At 41.1% G+C, this 27,382-nt stretch overlaps 1 protein-coding gene across 33 annotated transcripts in view; it reads left to right on the plus strand.

The window, feature by feature from the left end:
• kif1aa (kinesin family member 1Aa) overlaps positions 1-27,382 on the plus strand; it is a 43,014-nt gene that overhangs the window by 12,544 nt on the left and 3,088 nt on the right. The window contains exons 13-49 of one of the 33 annotated variants that reach the window (XM_085773569.1): positions 51-193; positions 2,010-2,048; positions 3,744-3,946; positions 4,639-4,718; positions 4,953-5,028; positions 5,640-5,719; positions 5,871-5,977; positions 6,080-6,163; positions 6,271-6,451; positions 6,685-6,757; positions 7,177-7,267; positions 7,396-7,544; positions 7,636-7,814; positions 11,566-11,703; positions 13,409-13,711; positions 16,283-16,401; positions 16,505-16,590; positions 16,675-16,810; positions 17,020-17,179; positions 17,291-17,381; positions 17,458-17,576; positions 17,676-17,731; positions 19,432-19,540; positions 19,700-19,766; positions 19,853-19,937; positions 20,055-20,160; positions 21,911-21,937; positions 24,911-25,025; positions 25,115-25,248; positions 25,349-25,410; positions 25,494-25,639; positions 25,897-26,088; positions 26,212-26,283; positions 26,391-26,512; positions 26,672-26,815; positions 26,908-27,100; positions 27,191-27,309. In XM_085773569.1, coding sequence (XP_085629695.1) covers positions 51-193; positions 2,010-2,048; positions 3,744-3,946; positions 4,639-4,718; positions 4,953-5,028; positions 5,640-5,719; positions 5,871-5,977; positions 6,080-6,163; positions 6,271-6,451; positions 6,685-6,757; positions 7,177-7,267; positions 7,396-7,544; positions 7,636-7,814; positions 11,566-11,703; positions 13,409-13,711; positions 16,283-16,401; positions 16,505-16,590; positions 16,675-16,810; positions 17,020-17,179; positions 17,291-17,381; positions 17,458-17,576; positions 17,676-17,731; positions 19,432-19,540; positions 19,700-19,766; positions 19,853-19,937; positions 20,055-20,160; positions 21,911-21,937; positions 24,911-25,025; positions 25,115-25,248; positions 25,349-25,410; positions 25,494-25,639; positions 25,897-26,088; positions 26,212-26,283; positions 26,391-26,512; positions 26,672-26,815; positions 26,908-27,100; positions 27,191-27,309 — 4,386 coding nt within the window. Of the gene's footprint in view, positions 1-50; positions 194-2,009; positions 2,049-3,743; positions 3,947-4,638; positions 4,719-4,952; positions 5,029-5,639; positions 5,720-5,870; positions 5,978-6,079; positions 6,164-6,270; positions 6,452-6,684; positions 6,758-7,176; positions 7,268-7,395; positions 7,545-7,635; positions 7,815-11,565; positions 11,704-13,408; positions 13,712-16,282; positions 16,402-16,504; positions 16,591-16,674; positions 16,811-17,019; positions 17,180-17,290; positions 17,382-17,457; positions 17,577-17,675; positions 17,732-19,431; positions 19,541-19,699; positions 19,767-19,852; positions 19,938-20,054; positions 20,161-21,910; positions 21,938-24,445; positions 24,470-24,910; positions 25,026-25,114; positions 25,249-25,348; positions 25,411-25,493; positions 25,640-25,896; positions 26,089-26,211; positions 26,284-26,390; positions 26,513-26,671; positions 26,816-26,907; positions 27,101-27,190; positions 27,310-27,382 lie in introns of all 33 variants that reach the window. The other 32 variants (XM_085773571.1, XM_085773572.1, XM_085773573.1 and 29 more) reach the window with 32 other exon arrangements.

Consider the following 27,382-nt stretch of genomic DNA (forward strand, 5'->3'; position numbering starts at 1 on the left):
GTCCCTCACCTCTGTCAGCGTGCTCAGTGATCCCTCCCTCATTCCCCCAGGTACGCAGACCGCGCCAAACAGATTCGCTGTAACGCTGTCATCAACGAGGATCCCAACAACAGATTGGTGCGCGAGCTGAAGGAGGAGGTGTCTCGCCTGAAAGATCTCCTCTACGCCCAGGGCCTGGGTGACATCATTGAGAGTAAGGAGCCATTGACTGGATTTATCTGATCATTGGTGTAACATCTGTATTAATTTCAAACACTGCTCCGGCTCAAACCTCTTTTCTAAGCAGGCACGTTATTGTCAGGTTCACATAAACCTCCACTGTCCCCCTCACAATCACTACACTTTTATTCTCAAACATTGTTCTCAGTTTTCTCTTGTGTGTTGAAGTGTGTTCAGGTTCAGTACATGAGGCAAAGGAAGAAAAAGCAATGGGAAGATATGAATGGAGATAGGGCTAAGGTTACAGTTTTAGATTGTGGTCTGGCCAGGACAATTTAACCCTATATTGTAAAGATAAACAGACAGAAAGTAGTGTGACTGTACATAAAGATGGACATGGCCTATGTGAACCCCAAACTGAACAGTCGGTGAACAGATGATGATCTTGAACATGAGCAGCATTCATACTGACGAGTTAGTGCAACACCGCTCATGTTTATGACAGTTTAACGGCACACTGCATGACGTCTCCATAGATGCAGCCCAGCGTCAATAGTATGTTGCTGCAGTACAGATGGTAAAGAGTCAAGACATATGCTGAAGTCAATTCAGTTGAGTGTTTGAAGCAGTTTTATGAACAAACAAGTGAAGATAGCACAATTTCCAGGTTTTTCCATATCCACTTTCTGCAGAATGACACATTTTTTTTAGAGGTAAAATATATTCTCAATCTCAACATTGTTTTTTTTTAGCGTTAAATGTAACTAATGTCTGTGATTCTTCACTGCCACAATAATTCCTTTTGTTTGCGAGTGGCAGTGAACAAGTTCATTTTCATCTGTATGAACTGAACTTAATACTAGTTCTTTATAAAAGTATACTGGCACAACACTGCCCACAGGTTTCTGCAGAGCAGTTTTAAAGCTCAGTGTGAGCTGCCCTGTCGTCACCATCTTGGTAATGCACGACTCCACCATCTTCCTTCTTAATTCAAAATGGGCAAAGGTGGGGCATGTGTGGAGCTGAGACACCAGTGAATACCAGTTTTTGGCAAGGATATGCTCATCCAACTGCAGATTCACTGCAGTGTTTGTAAACATGTTAATTTCTGCTGTTAAGTTGAGCCTATGGAGTCATTTTTGGAGTCATTTGAGAAACCGCAGTTTTTGATTTTTCAGTGTTTAGTGTTTCATTTTTCAACCCCAGAGGGCTTCTCACAGTAGCTTCTGGTGCTGGGCAAGACTAGTCAGCTGACCTCGATGTTTCATCAGTTGAAAATACATAAGGCTTTTTTTTTTAAATCAAAAACCAGCTTTAGGCTCAACTCACTTGCTTCAGTCATTCAGCCATGTGATTGCCTCACCTGTTCTACCACATGCTTTCATTTGGACAGGGTTAAACTGAAACAGTAAACGTTAACGCTAATGAAACAATCTGTTCACTTGCTGACAGGTTGGTTGGTCAGGCTGTTACACAGGCCAAGTAACACAGGCCAACGATTTTTCACTGTAAGAGGCTGAAAGAGAGAAAGAGCTCTACGTCTTGGTACATGCACCATCACTAGTTTAATATGGTGTTTATCACAATAATGTGTGTCCTTATTCTCATCATAACCATTAGGAGCACTTCAGTGACAACACATGTAGGAGAAAACTCTGAACAAATGAAAATATCTAAACAATGTATTATGTTAAGCAGTGGAACCAAATTTCTATTTATTTTTATGTACTGATGGTATTCATCAAATAATAAGTTAATGTTTAAATATATGCACATTTGTATCTAAGCTGTTTCTCTCTATATCTCTCTCTCTCTCTCTCTCTGTCACTCTTTATCTTCTCCTCTCCCAGCATATCGAGCGTCTGGTGCTGAGATAGAGGGTTTGAAATGTGTGTTTTTTAGCTCTGGCTTTTGCTCTTGCAGCAGCTTAGCATCACCGGCGCTTACTGTGACAGTAAATAGTAGCTTTTCCGCGTTCTCTGCAGCACCACAGTATCATGAAGAGTTAGGCAGAATAATTCAGGGTGATTTATAATGAAACACGGCCAGCTATAAATATGAATGCAACATTTATATGTAACATAGTTCAGGTCTAAGGTTGATTTTCAGACTGAGACACTGTGGCTCTAATCTTCCGGACCTTATGAGCTGCAGTGTGTGAGTGCTATGTCATGGTGCTGTAGAGATCTGTGTATGGCTTCTTAGCTGTGGCATTGCTGGAACAGAGCTTAACTGTTCATGAAGCAAGAAAGCAGAGCAATACAAAATGAAAGCTTATTGACTACAGTATCATCACATACTGTATACTGTGATCCTATCTTTAATTTCCCTGATGTAGAAACTGTTGCTTCCCATTCCCCTGGCATGGTCTGTCTGGCTCTGTCACCTCCTGTTGGCAGTCATAAAGAAGAGCATGTAGTAAACATAAGATGAAAACGCATCCCTCAGTCACATAAAAGAGTATAATCACTTGCATAATATTGGATCTTTGAGGTCGTCATCTCATTTTATGTCATAAATTTTTATTGTCTCTCTATAATACATGACTTCATTAACTGCACTGCGAAGGCGATATTATGTGATCCATCTTGGCAGGCAACAGCTTGTCCAGATGGATGGGTGTGATACAGTTTCCCAATTTATTGCTCTGTGTTGCCATAGCAGCAGCTGCAGGGTTGATATCCTTTATTTTGTAGAGTCTGTCATAGGTCTTTGAGGTGCCACAACAATGCAGCGAGAAGACGTGTACACAGAGGAGGGAATATGACGTAAAAACTATTTTGATAATTGGACAAATACTAAATATGGTAACTGAACGTCCAAGGACACAGATTTCTAAACTGTGCAAACAAACTTACCACAGTGGGTGATTCACAGCCAGAGCAATGGATTTCTACTTTCAGTATTTAATTGACCTTGCTAATTTTAGAGAAGCACACTTGGCATTAAATGCATCCTGTTGCTTGATATAATGCTAGAATAATCTGAAGTCTAAAGTGATCTTGTTTCCCAATGTTCTCTACAAGAACAATAACCCTATTAAAAATGAGTCATTGTGTGTCTGCACACAGTGACTCATTTATTTTCCACACACGGTGACTGATTTTATTTCTACTGTTTAGGATGCCCGATTAGAACCTACATTTCAGTCTTGCAAAAAAATTCTATTTTAATTGGTAAATGAATTATATACAGTCTTTAATATATACTCGTAATATATACGTATTATCTACTGTATATTTAGTTTAACGTTTTCTTGTTTTTGAATGATCCTGCACATGATGCTCTGCTTGATGTTTTCATACAATACAGTAGCTGCATTTCTTTGGTCATGGCTCGATGGCCTTGTTGCATTTTTTAAGTTGGTCTTATTTGCGTGTGGTGCTGCCTTCGCTTGTTGCTTTAGTTAAAATTTCTCTCTGTGAGTTAGATTTGTTTCAAGATACATGTCTTCTTTCTTTTTTTCTTCTCTGCTCTCCCTTCTGTCCTCTTCCTCATCTGTCCGCATTTCTTTATTCCCTATTATCGATTATCCCAACTTCCTGTACACTCCTCGCGCCCCCCCATCCCTCCCACCCCGACAGACCTATCCGATCACAAGAACAATAACAATAAAGGCCAAGCTGTGAATCAAAGGGATGATCTCTCCACAGTGACCAATGCCATGACAGGGATGAGTCCCTCTCCGTCTCTCTCAGCCTTGTCCAGCCGAGCTGGATCCATCGCCAGTCTGCACGACCGCATAATGTTCAGCCCAGGCAGCGAGGAGGCCATCGAGAGGCTCAAGGTGAAACTGTTCATCTGAAAAACACACTCTGCTTTCATACAGTGTAGTTGAACTTCATGTTCATAATGTCATTTAATATCATATTATTTGCAGGCACAATGTCAGTATCTTTCATCAACTGGTGTATTATGGCTTCACTAGCCTCACCCACTCATTGCTGCTAAAGATGTCAATCTCTAAAAACAGGTTGCACTATTTCGTTAAAAACATTAGAGGGATGAGAGCAGCTCAGCAGACAAAGATTGGCAATGAAGCGTGACAACAGTGCTGGGTCTGATTTGAACAGGGGCATTTCAGTTCATGTTCAACACCTAAACCCCAAAGTCTGAGTACTCCTTCTTTATAGTGTCTTTATAATGTGTTTTAAACATCTGAGCACTGTAGGTTTTTAGCAGGCATTACCCAAAGAGAAAACAGCAGCCGATGTTTGTGTCCTACTGAGTATTTACAGTTCAGGACAGTGTATGTGGGATTTACTCAGAATACACTGTAGTGTGTGTACAGTATAGCTCTGAAGCTCAGAGGAAAAGGCTGTATCCAGCTTTGTACTTGTTAGTAGGACTGATTCATGTTGGTTTTGGGCTTTTAATGGGATTTGTTGACCAAAATGTATATTCAATGCCATCATCACAGCACTTGCCCTTGAAATGACTGTTTAATTTAATCACCACTGTCTTTTTTAAAACTGTTAGGAAACAGAGAAAATCATTGCCGAACTCAATGAAACTTGGGAGGAGAAGCTTCGCCGAACAGAGGCCATCAGAATGGAGAGGTTAGATTCACAGTTTTCTACTTTTACACTTTATTTTATTATAAAACAAAATTCTTTTTGAGATTCAGTTTTTCTCTTTGAAAAGAGTCAAAGCAAACAACAGACAACAGGACCTCAAACAATGATCTGATGACGACGAAAAACAAGTTGTTGTTACTTTTTAGTCTCTGTATCAGAGTCGTAGTTAATAATCTTGTTTGTTCAGTATTTAAAACACCTATCATTTCTCCACAGAGAGGCCTTGCTGGCAGAAATGGGCGTAGCAATGCGAGAAGATGGCGGGACAGTTGGTGTGTTCTCACCTAAGAAGGTATGAGACCTGTCCAAAGCTCCTGTCTTGTCTAACCTTTACAGTTTGAATTGTTGACTAAATTGCTTGTTTATTTACCCCAAAGCCCACTGATAGCCCTAGAAAGCCCCAGCCCGTGTTTATCGACACAGTTGGGCTGTTTTCCCCCAATGAGGTTTGTTGAGCTGTGAAGTGTTAAAAGCTGTCTTTTTCTCTGAGTGCTCTAGTCTCTCTAGCCTTGCCAAGACAGATCAGTCGAGGGTTTCTCTTTTTCATCAAGTGTTATCTTAAATCTACTTCATTACTCACTTCAAACACTCCTTCACTGCACTAAAGGCAGCAACAAGTGTAAACATGGGGGAAAAGATAATGGTAGTGCCCCAATTTCAGTGATTTATTGCTGTTTGCCTGCAGCCCCATAACATCTGGCTGAGACTACATTAAACACTCATGCTGTGAAGCGGTGGGGAGTGAATCTGACTGCATGGTTTTAACTGTCACTGGTTTTGTCTTACAGATAGAGACTGCTTTTCAGTCCTGTTGTGCACAATATGTTATATTGTAAATAGCATATGTATAGTAAATGACTCAACATTTCTACAGTGAGTAAATTATTGCTTGTTCTGTGTCAGACGCCTCATCTGGTGAACCTCAATGAGGATCCTCTGATGTCTGAGTGCCTGCTGTACTACATTAAAGATGGGATTACCAGGTTAGACATTGACATTTTACTGTATAATATGAAGGTACTACCTGAAATAAAACCCACTTTATCTTGTAAGAGAACAGATTTTTCACAAAAAGCATAAAATATCTAGGTAAAGTGTGTCAATTTCCTCCAATGTCCTCTTTGGCTGTTTTAGGGTTGGTCGTTTAGACGCCAGCAGTCGCCAGGACATCGTCCTCAGTGGTCACTTTATCAAGGATGAACACTGCACTTTTACGAGTTCTACTGGACCAGCTGGAGAAAGTAAGGCCTTTATCTTGCTTCACTGGTGTGAAGTTCTGTACATCAGGGTACAATATTGACAGACTGGAGGGAATGCCTGACATTGTCTCCTCTGTTCCTAAGCACTGGTTATCCTGGAGCCCTGTGAAGGAGCTGAAACATATGTCAATGGAAAGAGAGTGACGGAGACTACTATCCTAAGATCAGGTCAGTGAGTCTCTTGTGCTCCATCTACCTCACTTTATCCTAGTCCCAACATGTATGTTGTACCTACCCTCTTGATGTTTGTATTTACTTTAATCATACCCTCACAGGAAACCGAATCATCCTGGGGAAGAGCCACGTGTTCCGGTTCAACCACCCTGTCCAGGCGAGGGCTGAGAGGGAGAGGACGCCCTGCGCTGAAACACCTGCTGAGCCTGTGGACTGGGCCTTTGCCCAGAGGGAGCTGCTGGAGAAACAGGGAATTGACATGAAACAGGAAATGGAGCAGAGGTACTTTGAAGAAATACTGAGAATATTGTTAAGTGTAATATCAAGGAAAACAAATCTCTTTGCACAGCCACAAGGTGTCAGGTGCATATGAAATAGGTGAAAAATAACCACCGCACACTGTTAAGGACTCTACTGTGATTTATTTGTGGCGAAAAACACATTTCAAACACATAGGCTGTTTCCTGTGAGGTGAAGCATCATTTCTCTCAAGCTTATTTTTTTCATGTGTGCAGGCTGCAGGAGTTGGAGGACCAGTATCGAAAAGAAAGAGAGGAGACCCACAACCTTCTGGAGCAGCAAAGACTGGTACAGTAATGAGCAGATTGAAAGTATCATCACCACCAAGAGGTTTTCTCCTGTTCCTCATCTGCTTAGGTTCTTTGAAAAGCTGATATAGAATGATTGTTTATCATGGTCCATTGTGCAGGTAGAGGCTGCAAACCATGTGGTGTATGCTCTGTACTGTGTCAAATAATTGTTAAAAATGACAGTATGTTCTGTTCTTTTGTGTTCATAGACGTTATCTCTCATACCACATCTTAAATGAATTTAAGATTTTTTTTTTTAGATATTAAGATTTTACATGCTTTACATGGAATAGATACTGTACATTTTGTGAATTCTATTTCAATGGTTTTGCCAGTTGACTGAGCTCTGTTCCTAAATGGTTTGTTAATGCTACAACAAGCTGTTATAACATGAATCTTCATCAATCAATTGTTAAGGATTATGAGAGCAAACTGGAAGCTCTTCAGAAGCAAGTGGACCGTTATTACCCAGAAGCCACTGAAGAAGAGGAGGAGCCTGAGGAAGAAGGTAGTGCATGTAATCAGAAACAAATATGTGTGCTCACACATTTCTGTGTTGTTGGTAAGAAAATCCTCTTGATAATGATGATGATGATGATGATGATGATGATGATGGATTATTCTTGTGGCCCACAGTGCAGTGGACTGAGAGGGAGAGGGAGCTCGCTGTGTGGAGCTTTCGTAAGTGGAGGTGCTACCAGTTCACCTCTCTGCGTGACCTGTTGTGGGGAAATGCCATCTTCCTCAAAGAGGCCAATGCCATCAGTGTGGAACTCAAGAAGAAGGTCCAACATGTTTCTGTTACTATAGACCACTGTATGAACTGATGTTGTTAAAGGCAGTTTGATTGTAACAATGTTTGGTGTGTCCCTGCAGGTCCAGTTCCAGTTTGTGCTGCTGACAGACACTCTCTATTCACCCCTGCCTCCTGACCTGTTGCCCCCAGAGGCAACGAAAGACAGAGAGAAGCGACACTTCCCACGTACCATTGTCGCAGTGGAGGTGCAGGACCAGAAGAATGGAGCCACTCACTACTGGACATTAGAAAAACTAAGGTATGAAAAAACCTTCAGACTGATTTTAATGTGGCATACTATTAATCTGAAATTGATAAAATTGCCATTTTGCTAGAAACATGTTTTTAATATTTATAATGCATTATAACCATACTTATAATAAGTTATAATGCAATTATAGCACTGTATAACTATAGTTATAAACACTCATAAATGATCGTAATGCTTCATAACAATAATCATTACACATTTTAAAGCTTTTTATCATGGGGCGGTGCGTGGCGCAGTGGGTAGAGCGGCCACCCCATATAGAGGCTACAGTCCTCGCCGCAGGCGTCCCCCGTTCGAATCCCGCGTCGGGCAGACCTTTCCTGCGTGTCATTCCCGCTCTCTCTGCCTCCCCATTTCCTGTCTATCTCTACTGTCATCACTATCAAAAATAAAAAAGGCAAAAAAAAAAAAAAAGCCGAAAGCTTTTTATCATGATTTATAGGTCAGGTATTATAATACATAATTGTTAGTAACTCGCTGACAATGCCCACATCGATAATGCATCATAAATATTTTCTAGTTATAATGTGTTATAATTGGCTTCTAAACATGTCACACTGTCATTATAAACGCTCATAAATGATCATAAGGCTTTATAACAATAAGCATAACACATCATAAACCATTTTATAATGGCTTATAAGGTCAAGTATTATAATAGAGTTATAATGCTCTATACTGTGTTATGATTATTGTTATAAAGCCTTATGATAATTTCTGAGTGTTTATAATGATAGTTATACACGTTTATAAGACAATTATAACCCATTAAACTATACACTGTTAGACTTTTCACTGTAAATTTACAGTATTATACTGGCAGCAGCTTCACCAGCATAATACTGTAAAATTACAGCAATTTGCTGTATCTTATAATTACAGCAAAATACTGTAATTCAAATACTGTAAATTTACAGTATTATACTGGCGAAGCTGCTGCCAGTATAATACTGTAAATTTACAGTATTTGAATATACAGTGATATCCTGTATTTAATGATGATTACAGAATATTACTGTAATAGGCTACTACTACTACTACTACTAATGATAATAATAATAATAATAATAATAATAATAATAATAATAATAATAATAATAATAAAGAAATGACAGCAAGACAGTATTCATTTTTCAATTCAAATATTTATTGCAATAAAAATGTATTTCAGTTACAGTGCATAATGACATTTGGTAACTCACTGACAATTTGTATTTGTGAGGCAGGAACATCAAATTGTTTTAATAATCCCGTAATATAGGAAATGCAGAAAACAGCCAGGACAAATGCCTGGACTAAACGTACATTTTTCTGGCCACTCGAACTCACGGACACGGCGAGGAGATGACGAGGAACTGCTTGAAAGCGGACGTCTGCCTTGCAGAATGGACACAGGTTCTAGAATGAGAAAAATGTTGCATCAGTACATGGATTATCCGTTACTCTTAACAACGTTTTTTCTCATCACGGCGATTTCACCAACATAAACAGATATATTTTTAAACGGCTAAAAAAGTGGAGTAATAATAATACCGTAATTAAAAAGAAAAATCCTGTTCAGTGTAGCACCGTTCTATTGTTAGGTCAGCTGCAACTTGTGGCAGAAGCCAGAGGACCCACGTGCAGAAACCGGTGGAGAAAAAAAAAGTCAAAGTCAAGGACTAAATAAAAAAAATGTCACTGTCTCTCTCACGAGCAGTGCTGTCATTCAAATTTCAGCACTGACACAGCGGACAGCGCGCCTGCATGAAATGCATGCTCCGGAGGCGATCTTTTTTCAGTTAGTTTTGCCTCTTCACAGAGATTTTTCTGTGGAGATTTTTTCTATTTTTTAAACGAGTACGAAAAATACCTGCAGGCTATTCGTGCTAACGTTAGCTACTCCAGGCATAAGTTAGACCAGTTCTGCCAGTAAAATCGTGTTGTTTAAACAGGGTTACACAATGCTATGCTCTATAATTTCAGCTAAGCTTGAATGAAAATTGAGCTAGCTAACTGAAAATGAAAAGATTCAACAACTTTGTCCAAACACGGTTCTAAATGACAGAAAATTCAACTGGAAAAAAAATCCAAACCTTCTCCTAAGTCCGGAAAAAAAGATAAATTTATGTGAACTTACTCAGTGGACAGCTCCAGACATCAGAGGTGAGCAGGTAGCCTTCCTGTGACTGCTCACACACAAGCTGCAAAAAAACTGTCAACTGTTGATTTTCAAATTTATTTTTCCCACACTTTTCACCTTCCCACAATGCTCTGCTGTTTACAGTAATCCTGTAAAAAAAAAAAGGGCCTTCTCTTAAAGTGCTGTAATCACATTTTTTTCTCCCAGATTGCATTGCAGTTTACAGTATGATACTGTATAACAGTTTTACAGTAAAATACTGCTCAGATTTTACTGTAAATTTACAGAAAAGGGTTACAGTGTAGCATTATTGTCAGTGAGTTACTAACAATTATTACGTATTATAATACCTGACCTTAAGTCATGATAAAATGCTTTATAGTGTGTTATGCCTACTGTTATAAAGCATTATGATCATTTATGAGTGTTTATAACTATAGTTATAAAGTGCTATAACTGCATTATAAATCATTATAAGTATGGTTATAATGCGTTATAGGGATAGGCGTCAAATAAAGTGTTACCGAAATGGTAGCAGATATAAAAAATAAGTATTTCAGGACTTTGACTTGTAGCAACCCTTGAGTAAGTCTCTGCAAACTTTGCACACCTGGATTTGGGCAGTTGATCCCATTCTCTGTCTGATCCTCTCCAGCTCTGTTCGATTTTATGGGAAGTGTCTGTGAACTTCCGTCTTCTGGTCTCTTTGACCCCTGGGGTTGTGGTAGGGCTATTCAAGGATAGAGACTTGTCCTGTGGCTACTTCAGTGTCTTTTTGGCTTCAGGTCGTTCTGTACTGTAGTTCAGCTGAGAGGAGGCTCAGTAGGTACGATCTCTCCACGCTACCACAAAGGTCTGATTTTGCTGCTGAGGTGTTTGTGCTTTTGGCTCATGCTCCCATCTCTGCAGAGAACGTCTGATGCTTTGTTAAAGTGTAAAGTTAAAGTCAAAGTTAAAGACCTTTGTGCCAAGTCGACTCCGGGGAGAGTCCTGTTGTTTCCAAACTTTTTTGTGGCCTCTCTGCTGATTTGTGCCTCACAAAGGTCCAATCCATTCAGGTGGACTTAATAAAGTTCTAAGAGCAAACAAGAGGTATCTGACCACAGAAAAGGCTCTTAATACTGCATTACATGAAAAAAAGTTCTCACGTTGTCAGTATGAGTTATTAAATGGATTGAGTGACAAAAATGGCAATTTTATCCATCTTAAATTAAATCTACAGCACAGTAACATGTAGATTAAGCCTAATGCTGTGATACTGTAGATATGCCATACTACTGCCATAATACTACTGCCATTAAAGTAGCTTTCCAATGTTCTTTCAGTGTTACACTGTAATATGTAGAGACCATATAATTTTAGTTGGCTGCTCTGTAGCTCATTAAGTCGAATGATTTCACTAGAAACATTCCTTCAGTAATTGCTTCACCAAATAAAAATGTCTGTAAGCCTGTGATATACGGCAGTGACAAAAGGAGAGATGTCATCGATGTCCATGAGGGATACATTTCTCATAAAACACACTTTTCACCGCAAGAATATTTCTCATTAACTCCATGTTGTGGAGCTTATAATCATAAATAACACGATCCTGGTAATTGTTGCTGACACTTACAGGCAGAGGCTCGATCTCATGAGGGAGATGTATGACCGTGCTGCTGAAGTTCCCAACACCACCACAGAGGATTGTGAAAATGTGATGACCGGAGGCGACCCCTTCTATGATCGCTTCCCCTGGTTCCGTCTGGTTGGCAGGTACAGTAAACGCTGACTACCACCTGCCCGACGCAGTGTATGACAGCACAGACAGGCATTCATACTGAGCGCACACACAGAGGACAACAGCAGCGAGCAAACAGAAGCCCAGTGATAGTCATATCTGTCCATTAAGCATAATGGGAACTGCCACATACTGTGCATGTGGTTAGCTGATAGACCATAATGACAGAGACAACCAGCTTGAAGTAGTCTGCAGCCCACTTCATTATGATGTCTCTGTCATTATGTACTGAAGCCTGATGTCCCTTGTCTCTGCTCTGAGTGCTCCACTGTGATCATATCTCATTTAATATAACAATTGTATCTGTACGAAGGACTGACTGGGCGTTGTTTGTCATTAAGCATACTGTACAGTGATAACAAGGCTGCACAAATCCGATGATTGAGAAGGTTTTTCAGTCTTCATTATACTGTGAGTTCTTTTTTTTTAATGATTTGTGCTTTTCAAGGGTGAATCAAGTTTCTTTCCTGAATTTATTTTTCTGATGTCACTGTGAATTTATTGTGTATTTTTTGCTGGACATGAAGCTTTGCAGCTTGAACACACAGGTGTGGACTGATGAACACTTCTGCTTGTTGGTGCCAATGGGAAAAATCATCTGTGAAACATTTGAGGACAAATTTTCTTCAGTCCTCCTACTCAAAGCCTGCTGCTTCTTTCTCTACCACCTTGGCATGCATCCTCACAAGCCCTGTGCCAAGCTCTCTCTGTCTCTCTCTCTCTCTCTTTCTTTCTTTTCTCTCTATCCCTCTCTCTACACATAGTCACATGCCCGTGTTACATAACATCCAGGATATAAAGCTTTTAATGTCATTTAGCACCTGCAAGACAAGCAAAAATGATCAGGCAGCAAATGTTCCCTGAAAATATGTTCTTTGTCAGCTCGTTCATAATATCTGTTATACAATAGGTGAGTAATACTGGCCTATGCAGCCAAATGCACCACATTTAATGAAACGTGGCTGCCCAGTCAAATTAAGCTGAAAGTGGATGTGGCAGTTTTATTTGGATTATTCATTTGTATTTATTATTTTTTGTACTCTAAAGCCAAAAACAGCCTTTAAGATCACTGCTCCAGTGCACTCATGATGGAGGGCTGCTGATTTTGAAGTTTAACATTAGCAGTCGCTGTGGGTAAAACTTGCAGGGAGTCTACAGAGGGTTTCTGTTGTATTTAAGTACAAATTCTCTATACCAACATTCACGCTCAGCAGACTGGTTATATTGGATGGTTTATAAGTGACTATTTGTAAACAAATGAACCAAGTAATTTAATAGTCCCTCCATTTCCACTGATATCACCCAATCTTGGTCTGAGGTCTGACTCAGACCAAGGTATCTGGTAAAGAGTGGCCTAAATGAATCTGTGTGTCACAAGTAGCCTCCACCTATACATGGTCCTTCATCATGCTCATGTTTGGGAACACAGAACTACATGCTCTCCTCTCATAGGTGGTTAAACACTTTTTACAACCACAGTAGTTTGTTTGCACTCCTCCACGTGTAGTCTCTGTCTCCACTGTGTGCTGTCCACTAAAGCAGCAGATGTGGGTTCAAAAGGATGAGGGTTTTCTTCACTGGGCCTCTCCATATGCTGCTCTACCACCCCTCTTGTTTGAACAAGTGTGTGCTTTCTATCCAACTGTACTAACCTAGTTCCCATGTCTCTGGCTGCACCAGAAACCCCATTTTCAACACATGCATGAGCGAGCGCATGAGTGACCCTACCCCATCCCCGACACCCTCCAACTCTGAAATTACTGAGCTGGCTGACTCGCAGCGGGAGGGTCGAGGGGAGGAGGAGTTGGAGGAGTTGGAGGACCTGGACGATGATATCTTTTTGGACGACCCGTCCTCGGAGCTTGTGGGAGAGGATATTGATGATGATGATGATGATGATGATGAGGGAGAGCTCTGCCGAGGCTCCAGCGAAGGCCAGGATCCCTTTTACGACCGCTCACCATTATTCAGTGTAGTGGGAAGGTTGGTGAGGTTTCGGGAGCATGCTGGTGGAGGAAACTAGCTCTTTCACGCTGAGACGCAGGGTCTGTTTCCCTCGGTAGACATCAGCACAGAGGACAGTACATTTTTTTGAAAATGCAATGCACAATACAGATACGAAGAAAGTCCTCACTCTTCTGAATTGTGTGTGCATGAGTACACATTTGGAATTAAAGTTTCTGAGTGTACAGTGGGACTGAAGGCTCAACACACTGCAAATTAAGAAAGCACAAACTAACAAAACACTAACAAACTCAGAAAACACCATTCATTTAAAAACACATGCACTGCAAATAGACACAGCACAATGGGTCCCAAAAAAGTGTTGAACATGGCTGGGATGCACATAGCTGTATAACACATTTATGCTACTTGTTGTTAAATGCTCTAATCTGGAATAAGTGTGTTCCAGCTTGGTTCAGCACTTTTCAGCAGAAACACTTTGATTGTTGCCCATTTTACAGTACTTGCAGCGCATCGCACTATTTGGTTGTGTTGTGTGTACTGTATTTGCGGCACAATAGGAAAAAAAATATGTTTGCTTTATTTGTGTTTGGTTTATTTGTATGTGTGTTCTGAAGCTGCAGTGTGTTGACTCTCAGGGCCACCATATGTCTTTTGTTTTCCTATGTGGCAATTACAGATTTTCTGTCCAAAGTAGCTTGTTTTTTGGTTAACAAACAGATGTTTTTCATTGGACGAGTAATCCACAGTCGCAATGTCACCATGGAGTTGGACCGTTTCAGTTGGATAGATTCAGTGAAGATTTAAAAAACCAACTCTACTTATGTTTGTTTGATTGTGGGATTTCCATTCATTTCATCTTTCTAAAAACCTTCATGCTTACTCAAGTCAATCTGACTTCCTGTTTCCTCTGTCAGTTGTCATTGCCACTGTGTGTCATATGTTTGAGACACAAATGTTCTCAAATGTCAGAACACTACAATATATACAATATTTTCTTTCATGACTCTGTTACTGAGTGGACTCTGGAGTAGACATTTCTGGGCTTCAAGGTTTATCTTTTGCTTTTTTTCTTTAATCTCATCCAATTAGATGCTTGTTTTGGTTTGTTTATTTTTTTTATTATTATTTTTTGCAAACTGTTTTGTTCTTAACTTAAACTAAATGCTTCTCACTCATATTACAGTTCTACTTTTTTTTTTAAGTGCTTGAAGTCAGCCAGGGGTGGGTCAGTACATGTCACTTGTTTCCATGAAATTCAAGCAATGCTGATGCTGCTTGAGTTGTGTGTCTCACTTGTGTGGCTAAATGTAAAAGTTTTAACAGAGGACCATTCTTTAGCCCAAGCACTGACATGTCTCATGGAGTATACCGACATCTAATTTGCATAACACAGGGACCCACAGCGAAATGTTCTCACCATGCTGTGAAACCTGAATAAGCACGTAAGAGACTGAAAATTATTCATATCAAATAGCAAAGTGGAGATCAAGGAAGACTCAAAATCTCAAGATGAAAGAGCTGGTTTCTACTGCAGCTGTCTCTTTTAGGCATGCCAGAGCACAAGTCTTTTCATTTTGACCTTTTTTTGTCAATTTTTTTACTTGAATACGTCTGATGATGAACTAATGCCCCTATTTTGCACAACTTGCACTTCACCCAAGAGGTGCGCTTTGATTTCTGATGTCGTTCGTTGGTTTTTGGTGTAGCATATAATCTTTCAAGCTGTTGGCAGTTTTTATTCAAGCTGAGCCATGTTTGGTATGATGATTTCTGTTCCATTTGCTTTTGATTCCTTTGAGTCGAGAAGTTGGAAGCATTTTTGTTCACCTTTTTTGTCCTGAGCATGCCTTATTTGCACCTCACCAATCTTGTCATAAGCCTCTCCCTTTTTACACTCCACCCTTAAATGTCTACCCCTATTGGCTCGTGGAAAACGTGGTCTTTGACTGCAAGATCATGTATTGTAGCTACACACTAGAGACTGAATAACCAAGAAGGAGAAATGTTTGTAATACAGTTGTTCCCACATTTATATGCTCTACTATTAGACTTATTGAAATCTAATGGTGCCTCGTCTAAAACTTAAGTGCCTCAAGTGTTTAGTTTAGCTCTGTACATTTCATATTTAGTGTAGTGTCTTTATATTGAGGCACGCACATGTTTTAGTTAGTGCAGTAGAACATCATCATTAAGCAATACAAAGAAAGATTTCAGAATGAGGAAAACATTTGCTCTTCAGCTTAGCGTTGAGCAGCTTTCCAATATTTTGAAAAGGAGTCAAAGTTGACACACATGCTCCTTAGCCTCACCAAGCTTTCATTATCAGTATAGTACAGAAGCTAAGGAGTACTGCATGTGACCCATAACCGTCCTGAGAATGTCATCATTTCTAGATGGTGAGGAAAAGCCCCCAGGAAGCGATAGTAAAGGGCAGCCATGGCCATCGCAAGAGCAGTCCCAGCTTCTGTTTGGTTGCTTTGCAGCTCTGTGTTCTGTTGTCCAGTCCAGTGACATTTATCAAGTCTGACACGTCTCCTTAGATCGGTTGTCTCTAATCCTTCGTTGTCTTTCTCTCTTCCTGCCCAGGGCTTTTGTTTATCTCAGTAATCTGCTGTACCCGGTTCCTCTCGTCCACCGTGTGGCCATCGTCAGTGAGAAGGGTGAAGTAAAGGGCTTCCTCCGTGTGGCAGTGCAGGCCATATCAGGTAAGGCTCGGATCCTCAGCCCGACTGTATGAGGAAATGAAAAGAAAGGCTGTGTGAGACTTCTTGAGGGAGTGAAGTGAAGGTGCTTTGTGTTTCCCTCCAGCGGATGAGGAAGCTCCCGACTACGGTTCAGGAGTAAGGCAGTCAGGCACTGCCAAAATCTCATTTGAAGATCAGCAATATGAAAAGGTAGATGAAATTTCTATTTGGACTATATATTGGACCTGTATATATATAGTCACGTACTAACCAGTCTGCACACTGCTTTTGCAGTTCCAGTCAGAGACCTGCTCTGTGGGACTGTCCCGCACAGGGATTTCCCAGGAAGAGCTTCGTATTGTGGAGGGGGAGGGGCAGAACGCAGAAATAGGACCCTCAGCCGATGAAGTCAACAACAACACAGGTGCGGGTAATCATGTACTATGAGTGAATGGACACACACTTTGTGTGTTTGGATGTGTGTGTCTGTGGTGTCCCCTGGTTAATCTGTCAGACCTGGCTCTGAGAGCTGATGGTGGCCCAAAGACAGGAGGAGGTGATTCTCAAACTGAATCAATCAATGCCCTGAAATGAACACATCTTTAAGCTTTATCTATTTTTGATTTGCATTTGTAACAGCTGGTGGAGAGGAGCTGGAGAATCCACTGAAGGCCACTCTGGATGGCCCGCTAGACGCCCTGGAGCACCTCAGGATTGGTAACATATTCACCTTCAGGGTAACTGTCCTGCAGGCCTCCAGCATCTCTGCAGAATATGCTGACATCTTCTGCCAGTTCAAGTAAGCATTCTTCGAAATGTTTTTATAATCATACTCATGACTCTCAATATCAATTGTATTTCTTTAACATTTTCATATGTATATCTCTGTATCTCACTATTTTGATCTCAGTTTCATCCACCGCCATGATGAAGCCTTCTCCACTGAGCCCCTAAAGAACACAGGCCGCGGCCCTCCGCTTGGCTTCTACCACGTGCAGAACGTAAGGAGCGCTCAGATCCTGCGCAATCATGTGTTGTTGCCATTTTACTAAATGTGTCTCTGTGCTGTTTTTGCAGATTGCTGTGGAAGTTACTAAATCCTTCGTTGACTACATCAAAACTCAGCCAATTGTGTTTGAGGTGTTTGGACACTACCAGAAGCAGCCTTTCCTTCCTCTCTGTAAAGACGTCATCAGGTACTATGAGGCCAACTTGTACAGGCAAAGCAATAAGAGTCTACATTGTTTTGTTTTCATGATGACACATTAAATTTGTGTTGTTATTTCCACAACCAGTCCATTGCGTCCGTGCAGAAGACAGTTCCCACGTGTGATGCCTCTGTCCAAACCAGGTAAATAAACTCCAGGCTGGGGTTAGTTTTCTTAAATTCCATGGTTGATGTGTATGCTGCATAATGTTGCACAGTCTTTGTATTGGTCTGCCTGCACGTCATGTCATCTTAGCTTCATGTTGTTGGGTGTGAGCAGTAGACTCTGACGCCTCGCCGGACCGGGAGAAATCACTGGAGCTGATCCGATACCTGGTCCCAGATGTGTTCAATGGGGCACTGGTGGACTCGCTGTCAGGCCACGCTCTGTCTGCTGCTGGCTTGGCTGCTTCCTTCCTACTGGAAGCAAACGAGCAAGCTCAGTTGACTGCTCCACCCACCTCTATCTGTTCAGTTATTAAAGCTCAGAAGCCGGGTTGGTTATTGATGTCAAATCCAAAAGAATCCTGTGTCTGAAAATCTTTTTTTATATCAAGTCTTTATCTTGGTTTGAGTCACAGTGAAAGAAGCACCAAAACCAAGTGACCGCCAAAATACAATTAACTGATTCAATACGATTTCAAAGAACACAGTATATTCATTTTTATTGGAGATCCAAGCTGCTACGACAACTACAGTAGCATCAGTTATGCTAAAATATTGCAAAAATATGAGACTGAAGTCCTGGTCCTGGTCTCAGGATATAATAAAATATTCAGCATTTTATAGTTCAAATTACAGTTACTGCTGGTCACTGACTGGTAGAAACTGTAATAGTCTTTTGATTCACTTGAATCGATATAAAAAGGGATCTTCTCATGTCAGCATTCAGTTGGATTGGCTCTAATGTAGTGTGTGTTTACTGTCGTCCTGAGTGGTGGATTGTCCCTGCAGTTCCCTCTTTGAGCTCCTCAAGAACTAAATTGCAATCTCTCTCTGCTACAGTAGTAATGAACAATACTCTCTCTGATAAGAATGTCAATGTATATGGTACATCAAATTGTAACACACATAAAAATGCTTTATTGATACCCAGATGGGGGAATTACATGTTATAGCAACCAAATAATTAAGACAGATAAAAAAGATAATGAACTATTTGAAACGATAACTACAACAAAGGAAAAGAGGTTGAAGATTTGAATGCTTCAATACACTGTATACATTACAATTCTTGGCCTATGCTGTCTAGTATTTGTGCAGTGTGCAGATGATTGTGCAAATATACATGTGCAGAAGCATACAAACACATTACATATAAACATACATATTATATCTACAATCATATTAATGCTCGAGCAGGGCCTAAACTTTGTGTTGCATGCAAATGATTGTTCATGCGCACTCTCTCTTAAATCTGAACTCCTGTCTTAAATTTGAGTCAGACAAACCTCAGTCACTTCTACCATGATGATCAAAAATCAAAAACATTGATTCTTTTAAAGGAGACTAGGAGAGGTTTAAGGAGATCGTGCATATGCTTAGCCTCGTGCACTGAATGGTTCTGTCTCTATTTATATACACATATTCTCAAACTGCACAGTGAACCCTAGAGCGTTCATCTCTTGTAAGAAAAGGCTGCAGAGTTGTCAATAAATCTGCAAAGTAAAGGACGTCCTTCTACAGGACTCGGTGGTTCCTCCTGCATCACTGATTTCCTATTTTCTTCCCTCTCTCTTTCCTCAGTAGGATTAGAGCTGTTCTCAGCTCCCTGTTCATTCTGCTCTCCCTTTATCCTCCCACGTCTTCCTTGATAACCTTCTGTATCTCCTTTTTCAACGCAGTACCTGCCACCAAACTGACAACCATGACCCGCCCACAGGCAGGACCCTGCCACTGTAAATATGATCTCATGGTATTCTTCGAGATCTGTGAGCTGGAGGCCAATGGAGAGTGAGTGCCCTATGTCATCCCTCACAAATTATCTAGTGCTGTACTTGGAATAATTTTGCAGAGCTTCCCATTAAATTTAATGAATACATACATTTGATAATTACTGGAAACCACAGAAACCTGTCTTGTATGATAACTCAAGTGAGACTTGTTTTTCAGCTACATCCCTGCAGTGGTGGACCATAGAGGAGGAATGCCGTGCCATGGCACATTCCTTCTGCACCAGGTATGGCAGTTGCACTGAGTAAATATAATATTTGGAATATTTTAAATGTACTGAACATAACCACACCTCTTTTTCTCCCTCTGTAGGGCCTTCAGAGGAGAATAACTGTTACTATTGTACATGAATCTGGAGGTGACATGGAGTGGAAAGAAGTCCGTGAGCTTGTTGTGGGTAAGTTTTGTCTTCATGCCTTTTTGTCACCTTGAAAACCAAATATTTCTCCAGCTATGTGTTTGAACTGTTGTTACTGAGTTGTTGTTTTTTTTTTTTTTTTTTTTGCTTTCCCAGGACGTCTCCGCAACACCCCTGAAGCTGATGAGACCATCATTGACCCCAATATTCTCTCACTCAATATTTTGTCTGCTGGGTATGTCAGGCCCATGCAAGATGACAGGTACGTACTAATGAAGACATCTGATGCAGCTGCAATATCATCACAGATGAAATACATCACTGCACCACTGTTTCTATTGTAACGTTTTGAATTCAAGATTAGAAACACTCAGTGTCCAAAGGTACAATTAAATTGTGGCAGCTTGACTGTTGCAAACCTCTGTACAGTTTGCCTACAGTCATATCTGCTGACATTGCTTCATTTCTGCTGTGGCAGCTCATGCTCTGGAACACGACACCCGGGCAAATGCATGGCATCGTGAACCAGCTCGTCAGAAAAAAAGCATGACAGAAGAGGCACAACTTGAATGTTATTGCAAATCCTAGCAAATTATTTTGTGCTGTTACCTTAACACTGTGCCTGCATGGATCTGCTGTCTCTCTAACTATCTCTAACTGCAGAAGGTCACATTTAAAATCCAGAGTGACCATGAACAAATTGAAATTGATTTCCCCTGGTTTATTTAAACCTACATCTGCCACACCAGTAGCTATGAATTCACTCTTGCTGGCTGTGCGACCCTCCTTGGTGTTAATCTGTGCTCTTGTGGTTTGATTGTCATTGTTGCACCTACATGTTGCATTTCACCGTGTTAATCACCTCACCCCTAACCTCTTCCATCTCTCAATCATGATTAGATTTACTAACTCTGACACTAACCTGTTTATGACCTTTAAGGTCCTTTAAGTTTCACCAAGGACCCTCATTTTCCTGTATCTTCATGAACTGATACTGTAGCAGCCCAATATGAAATAAAAATGCATGTCTTTCTTGCTTATTCAGCAGCATGTATCACTAAAAGTAGTGTAAGATCACCAACTCACCAACTACTGTACCCCTGTACTCTACTGTATACTGTATAAGGACCTAATATGTTGTCATGCATTGGACATATAACATTTCATTATCACTTTACTGAATCCATTGATTAACTTTTGCTATTTAAGAAACCATCTGTAGATAAAAATGACTAAAATCTAATCATGCTCTGATCTCTATTGTATCTCATTTAATTTACACATAGTGTTTCTGCAGCCAGCCAGTAGAGGGCAGTATGTGTCTTTTAAGGCTTGTAGCCCTTTTTGAGGCTTACAGTATGGTAAAAGTTTATCTACTCTTGATGAGTTTGTTCTCTAACATTTGAAATCACCTACCATCACCAGTCTGTGGTGCCACAATAACTGTTGAGTAGTACTGTATTTTACAGTAAATTAACTGTGTAATACTAGGGACACATATTGTAGATTTTCTGTTGATGTCAATTAGCCTTAATTATTTAATCACCTACGCTGAGCACATGAAAACTAAGTCTTAAAGAAATTTTGCTATTTAGCTAATGATTTTTATAACCCTCTGTTTTTTTTTTTTTGGCTCATTGCTTATTCCCTTTCCCAACCACTCTCCCAAAAGTGTAAGAACACCAACAACATGATTGCCCAGACCTTGGTTTATGGAGTTTCAGTCTAAATCAACCAAATGCTCTGAGTCAGCTCTGACCAGTGGCCCTGTTCAACCAGCCCATCTTTGACCATGGTGCTGAATCCCAGGGGGTTCGAACCCTCAGTACAATACTAAACATGAGTGTTGTCATGGCCTCTGGAGCCAAGAGTTATGTTTAAGGCTCAGCACCAGGCTGTGGTCCAGCATGGTCTCTGCTCAGTCTTGCTAATACTAACATCAAGGTGTAAATGGATGCTAACATTTTTCTCCCTCCAGTCCACTAACGGAATGTTGTTTTTTGCTTTCGCAGACAGTTTCTTGATTCGGACATGCCTAGGTATATTATTTTGCCTCTCTTCTCGTGCTCTTAAGTTACACAAACACCTCATCTTTCTAACGTCCTCTTCTACACCCTGTCTTTCCAAGTCATCCTCCAGTGATTTTGTTTCCTTCTCTCCTACTCTGCCATTACTGTCAGCAATTCATCTGTGCCTCTTTGTTTTCTCCCTCTCCTGAGGAGTGAGGGAAACTTTCCTGCATGTCCCTGGTTCTCTTGCTGCGCTGGGTGTGTGTTTGAGCTGTTATCAGGCTGCCGTTTATGATGGACAGGGTCTGCATGGCTCACTGTGCTTCTCGTGGACTGTCCTTGGCTGTGTCTCTGCCGGAGGTGTCGTGGGGCCAGTATCATACTCTGTTTCCACTTCAGCAGTTGCTGCAGGAACCATCTTATAATGCTGATTTCAGAAAGTGTACAGTCAATATCTGGTCACTTTTGCATTTTTCTTTAGGACAGAAAGCAGGAATTTTAAAGGTCCCATATTGTTAAGCTATAGGTTTGAGTTCCAAGTCTTTTTTCATTATAAAACAGATGTGGGTTCAATATCAATACTGTGAAAGTAAGACTTGGTCCACAGGCAAACACACCAAGCCTGTATTCAGGAACTATTATCTTAAAACAAAACAAGCAGTTAGGACTTCTGTAACTCTGTGATGTCACAACAAAGCAGTGACCATCTGCCCTCAGCCATGGCCCACGACCTGTCCCATCCAAACCCATTGTCAAGCCTCACAGAATTCATTGAGTGTTTTACCTCAAATCTGCCATATTGTTATTTGACTGCTCTGAAAAACAGTCAGCTAATCAGACGAGAAGTCTATCTTTTTGTCTTTTTTTACACTGACCTTTTGTTACTTATTGTAAGCTCCAGAGAGAGGCTTGAGAGAGGAGGGAGTAAAACTTTTTCAAGATGTTTTTGGTGCTTAAAACCACACAACACACCTCTCCTCCTATGGATATCAAAACTTCAGCTCAAGCAGTGGTAACAAGTACAACATGGGACCTTTAAAATGTTGCCTACATTAGTACGGTATCACTACTGTCTTTGTACTCTGTCTGCCACATGATTGTTTACTGATGCAAATTTATTAACAAATTAAATTTAAAAGGCAAAAAGTCACACCCAACATGATTGCACTTATATCTGGAACTTGTAAGATTTCAGTGCGAGTAAGATATATTAGTATGACGTGCCAGTAGAGGGCGGTAGTGATCCATTTTAACAACAGTTAGTTGAAACAACAAAAGCTAAGAAAATCATCCTGTATTTAGCAAGAACATTCTCAACATTTGGAAAAAGCTGTAATCTTCCCCTTTGCTCCCTTCACTCTGTTTATTATTTTCATAATGTTGACTTTGCTGTGAAGCAATATTTTGAATCCATGGATATGATTTTCTTAGTTACCTCTAATACTGAGGGCCAGAGAGTGCTTCCCATCACAGCTACAGAGTAGTAACAGGAACACAAGTCATCCACTATTACTCAAGTGCTGTAATATGGATCACATCATTTACAGTACCCACTCTGGCACAATATTCAAATGCAGCCATTAAAATGTAATCTAGTGAGCCATTACCTCACCAGTAGCACTTTGCCCAAAATCACTGCAATGTTGTGAATATTTTTAAATCCTGCTTGTACCTCAGTGAAACTCTGCCAGACACCAGAAACAAATGGTTCCTCACATGTAACGCCAGCAGCATGACTTCAATCCTGGCTCCTGCATTTTTAGGAGGTAGTAAAATGTAGAGAAGCACATGTTGGTGTAGTGCGAGGAGGAAATTGCTTCCTTGTAGTGTAAGTGACCAGTTTTCTACTACTGGGAAAGCAGTGCGTGTGCGCCTGTGTGTGTTACTGCACTTGTTAAATACTCCAAAACAGGCCATTTCAGCACGGAGTCGCCACAACTCTGACAGAGAAGCAGTCAGTTCTCTTTACAACAGTCTGTTTGCTTTCTTCAGGGTGACACAATGTCCACTTTCCCACAAGGTCACTTCAGTCCAAGGCCAGTTTGGGGCCAACATCTGAACCTCATGAAGAGTCCATTCAACATGTTTTTATGGCTCACAGAAACATTAGTTTCCTTTTACAATTCTTGCTTGGATTATCTTTTTTAGATTTAAGGCCGTACAGGGCCAAAGGCCAGAGGAACAACCGGTTACAGTGTGTGATTGTTCCCTCTTGGGGGAAATAGGGAAAATCATGTACATTATATATCGTATGGAGTAAATCAGAGGCGTAACAGAGAGCAGTATTGTTTTTGTGCTGTTATTTGACCTTTTCAATGGTAGAGCAGGATGAGCGGTTGCATCAAGTCAAGCAGCACCTTCCACAGGATTTCTCAACTGGTCTCTTATGGGTGAGATGCACTGTTCATGACAGTGTTTACATAATGAGATAACAGTGTGGAAAAAGACAAACACCATCCCAGCCACACAAGCGCAAAACCACAACATACTTCCTGACTCTCACTTTCTATTCTTTTGCCGATTTCTTCTTTCTCACAGCATTTCCTTGGGAGTTGACCATAGGTATTTCACTGCCCTGTCCCTCATTTCTTCTGGCTGTCTCTCATCCTCCCCTCCCTTTTTGAATGTATTAAAAGTCATCTCAGCTCTCTTTGCTTTTCTATGGTGTTTTGTACAAGGCAGAACGTCAGCTCAGCCTGTTGCATGCAAAACGTTTCCATTAAAGCTTTTAAATACTGAGAATAATCACATTATGTTTAATACTGTACAATGCCAACAGTAAATCATAATATTATGTTCTCAGTGTGTCAGATTATAAACTCTTAGTGCACATCTTTTCATATGTGAAGTATTTTTTAATTATTCAAGTGTATCCTGATTTCATGTTAAAGTCTCTGTTGTTAGGTTGTCAAACCGTAATATGTTGAATTGAGGTTTTTTTTATGGCTTCAATGTTGACTGCTGGTTCACTGTCCTGGCTTCTTGTTTAACAAATCACCTCAGGACCTTCTACCGCTTTGAGACAGCTTGGGACAGCTCCATGCACAACTCTCTGCTACTAAACCGAGTCACTCCATATGGGGAGAAAATCTACATGACCCTATCAGCCTATTTGGAGGTAAAGTCATTCATTTCAGTAGCAGAGGTCATGTATAAATTACTCCAGAGAAACAATGTTCACAAATCTTCCACTTCTTTCACTGACAGATGGAAAACTGCACGCAGCCCGCAGTCATAACCAAAGATATCTGCATGGTGTTTTACTCACGAGACACAAAGCTCTCGGCCACCCGCTCCATTCGCAACCTTTTTGGGACTGGAAGCCTGAGAGCAGCAGATGGGTGAGTTTGAAATTTGAACCAACAAAGGACATTTTGTAGTTTTGTGTGTACACTCAGTCGATTTTTCTGTTTTGATTTGTTTTTTTGTTTGTTTCTTTAGAAACCGAGTGACTGGAGTTTATGAGGTCAGCTTATGTAACCTGGCAGATGCAGGAAGCCCAGGTGAGACTTGAGACTCAGTTGTTGTTCTGCTTTAAACTCTTCAGCTCTGCAGCTTTTCTGAACCTGCATCTTTCCCTCCCCAGGTATGCAGAGGAGACGCAGGCGGGTGCTGGACACCTCAGTGGCCTACGTCCGTGGGGAGGAGAACCTGGCTGGGTGGAGGCCTCGCAGTGACAGCCTCATTCTGGACCACCAGTGGGAGTTGGAGAAACTCAGTCTCCTTCAAGACGTGAGAGCATTAGTTACTTTTCTTTTACCGTAGTAACTTTAAATAGAATATGGAAACCGTCACTCAAAACCTCATGTCATGATTAACCCTCTTACAACATCGAAATGAATCAAGATTTGGTCATTGGAAAAACTGGTGAAAAGGACCCTTAATTACCTTTAATCAATGTCTAAGACACAGTTTTCTCTGTTATTTCCAAACATTGTGACAGCATTGTCTGTAGTCAGTGAGTGTGATGTTTTTCTTCGTTCTCCCAGGTGGAGAAAACCAAACATTACCTCTTGTTGAGAGAGAAACTGGAGTCTACCCTGCTCATGGGCCAGGACTCCCTGCAGTCCTGTGTCACTGAGGAGCTGAGTGAGTCTCCTCAGCCGCCCGGGGTCGACCAGGAGGTCAGCAGCTCCAGCTCCGAAATCACCACGGAGAGGCAGAGGGAGCTCGCCGCCAAGGTCAGCCATAATTAATCTGTGAATTTCAGGTTCAACTTGAGCTCTGATCTTTGACATGACGGAGTAAAGTGTATGAGACCATACAGTCACAAACAGACATTTTAAGCTCTCTGTCCTTTTCAGTGTTTGAGGCTGCTCACACACTCCTTCAACAGAGAATACGGACATGTGTGTGTCAGCGCCAGTGAAAGCAAGGTAGTGCCATAGATTCCCATGTAAACATATAGATATTTAAATGAAGATGACGTGATTGGTGTCTGTTCTCAGTAATTGATGTGTCTTATGTGTTTTCGGCGTTGCAGATCTCAGAGATGTCTGTCACAACACTACGAGACTCCACTTCAATCTCTGCTCTCAACACAATCACACCCTCCTCAACATGCCCTTCGCTGGTTGAAGGTTGCTACGGCAACACTGAACTCAGGTAAGTCTTAAGACGCGTTCGTAGAGTCATACTTGTATCATTTGGTACACTCAGTAGCCATGGTTGCCTTTTAAATGAGGCAGTGTTTCTTTCTTTTGAATATAATGTTTAGCACTGCACTGGTTCTGGTTTGTTAAATATCTTCTTTTTGTGCTGCAGACCACCTATGCCTCGCTCTCGTGCCGTCAGTCCCGGTCCTGACACGCAGCAGGACGCGGAGGCCAAGAAGTCCCTGAATGGACCCTCTGACACCAAACCTCGCTCCCGCAAATTTGTACCGGACATCCAGGAGATCAGAGTCAGGTGAGTCTGATACAGCCACCCCAACAAATGTTGCGTAGACAACCTCTTGGTTGTATTACGACATGTGGTAATATGTGATCTCTCTTTCTCAGCCCCATTGTGTCAAAGAAGGGTTACATACATTTCTTAGAGCCACACACTAACGGATGGGTGAAGCGCTACGTTGTGGTGCGGCGGCCGTACGTCTACATCTACAACACAGAGAGAGACACTGTGGAGCGAGCTATTCTCAACCTGTCCTCAGCCCAGGTGGAGTACAGCGAGGACCAGCAGGCAATGCTGAAGGTACAGTAGGCGGTCTACCAACCCCCAAATCTCCTCTGTCTGCTCTTTTGTTCCTTAACCATCTTTCACTGTTTCTGTCTTTCTCAACAGACCCCAAACACATTTGCTGTGTGTACAGAGCATCGTGGAATATTGCTTCAAGCCACTAATGACAAAGAGATGCATGACTGGCTGTATGCATTTAATCCTCTCCTTGCAGGAACTATCAGGTACAAAAATACCAAATCCTCTCCCTGTAGATGAAATTGAAAAGCCGTATATTTGACATGCATCATGTCCATG

The sequence above is a fragment of the Trachurus japonicus genome, chromosome 4, assembly GCF_045865225.1.
Source record: "Trachurus japonicus isolate A0001 chromosome 4, Traja_1.0".
Lineage (NCBI taxonomy): Eukaryota > Metazoa > Chordata > Actinopteri > Carangiformes > Carangidae > Trachurus > Trachurus japonicus.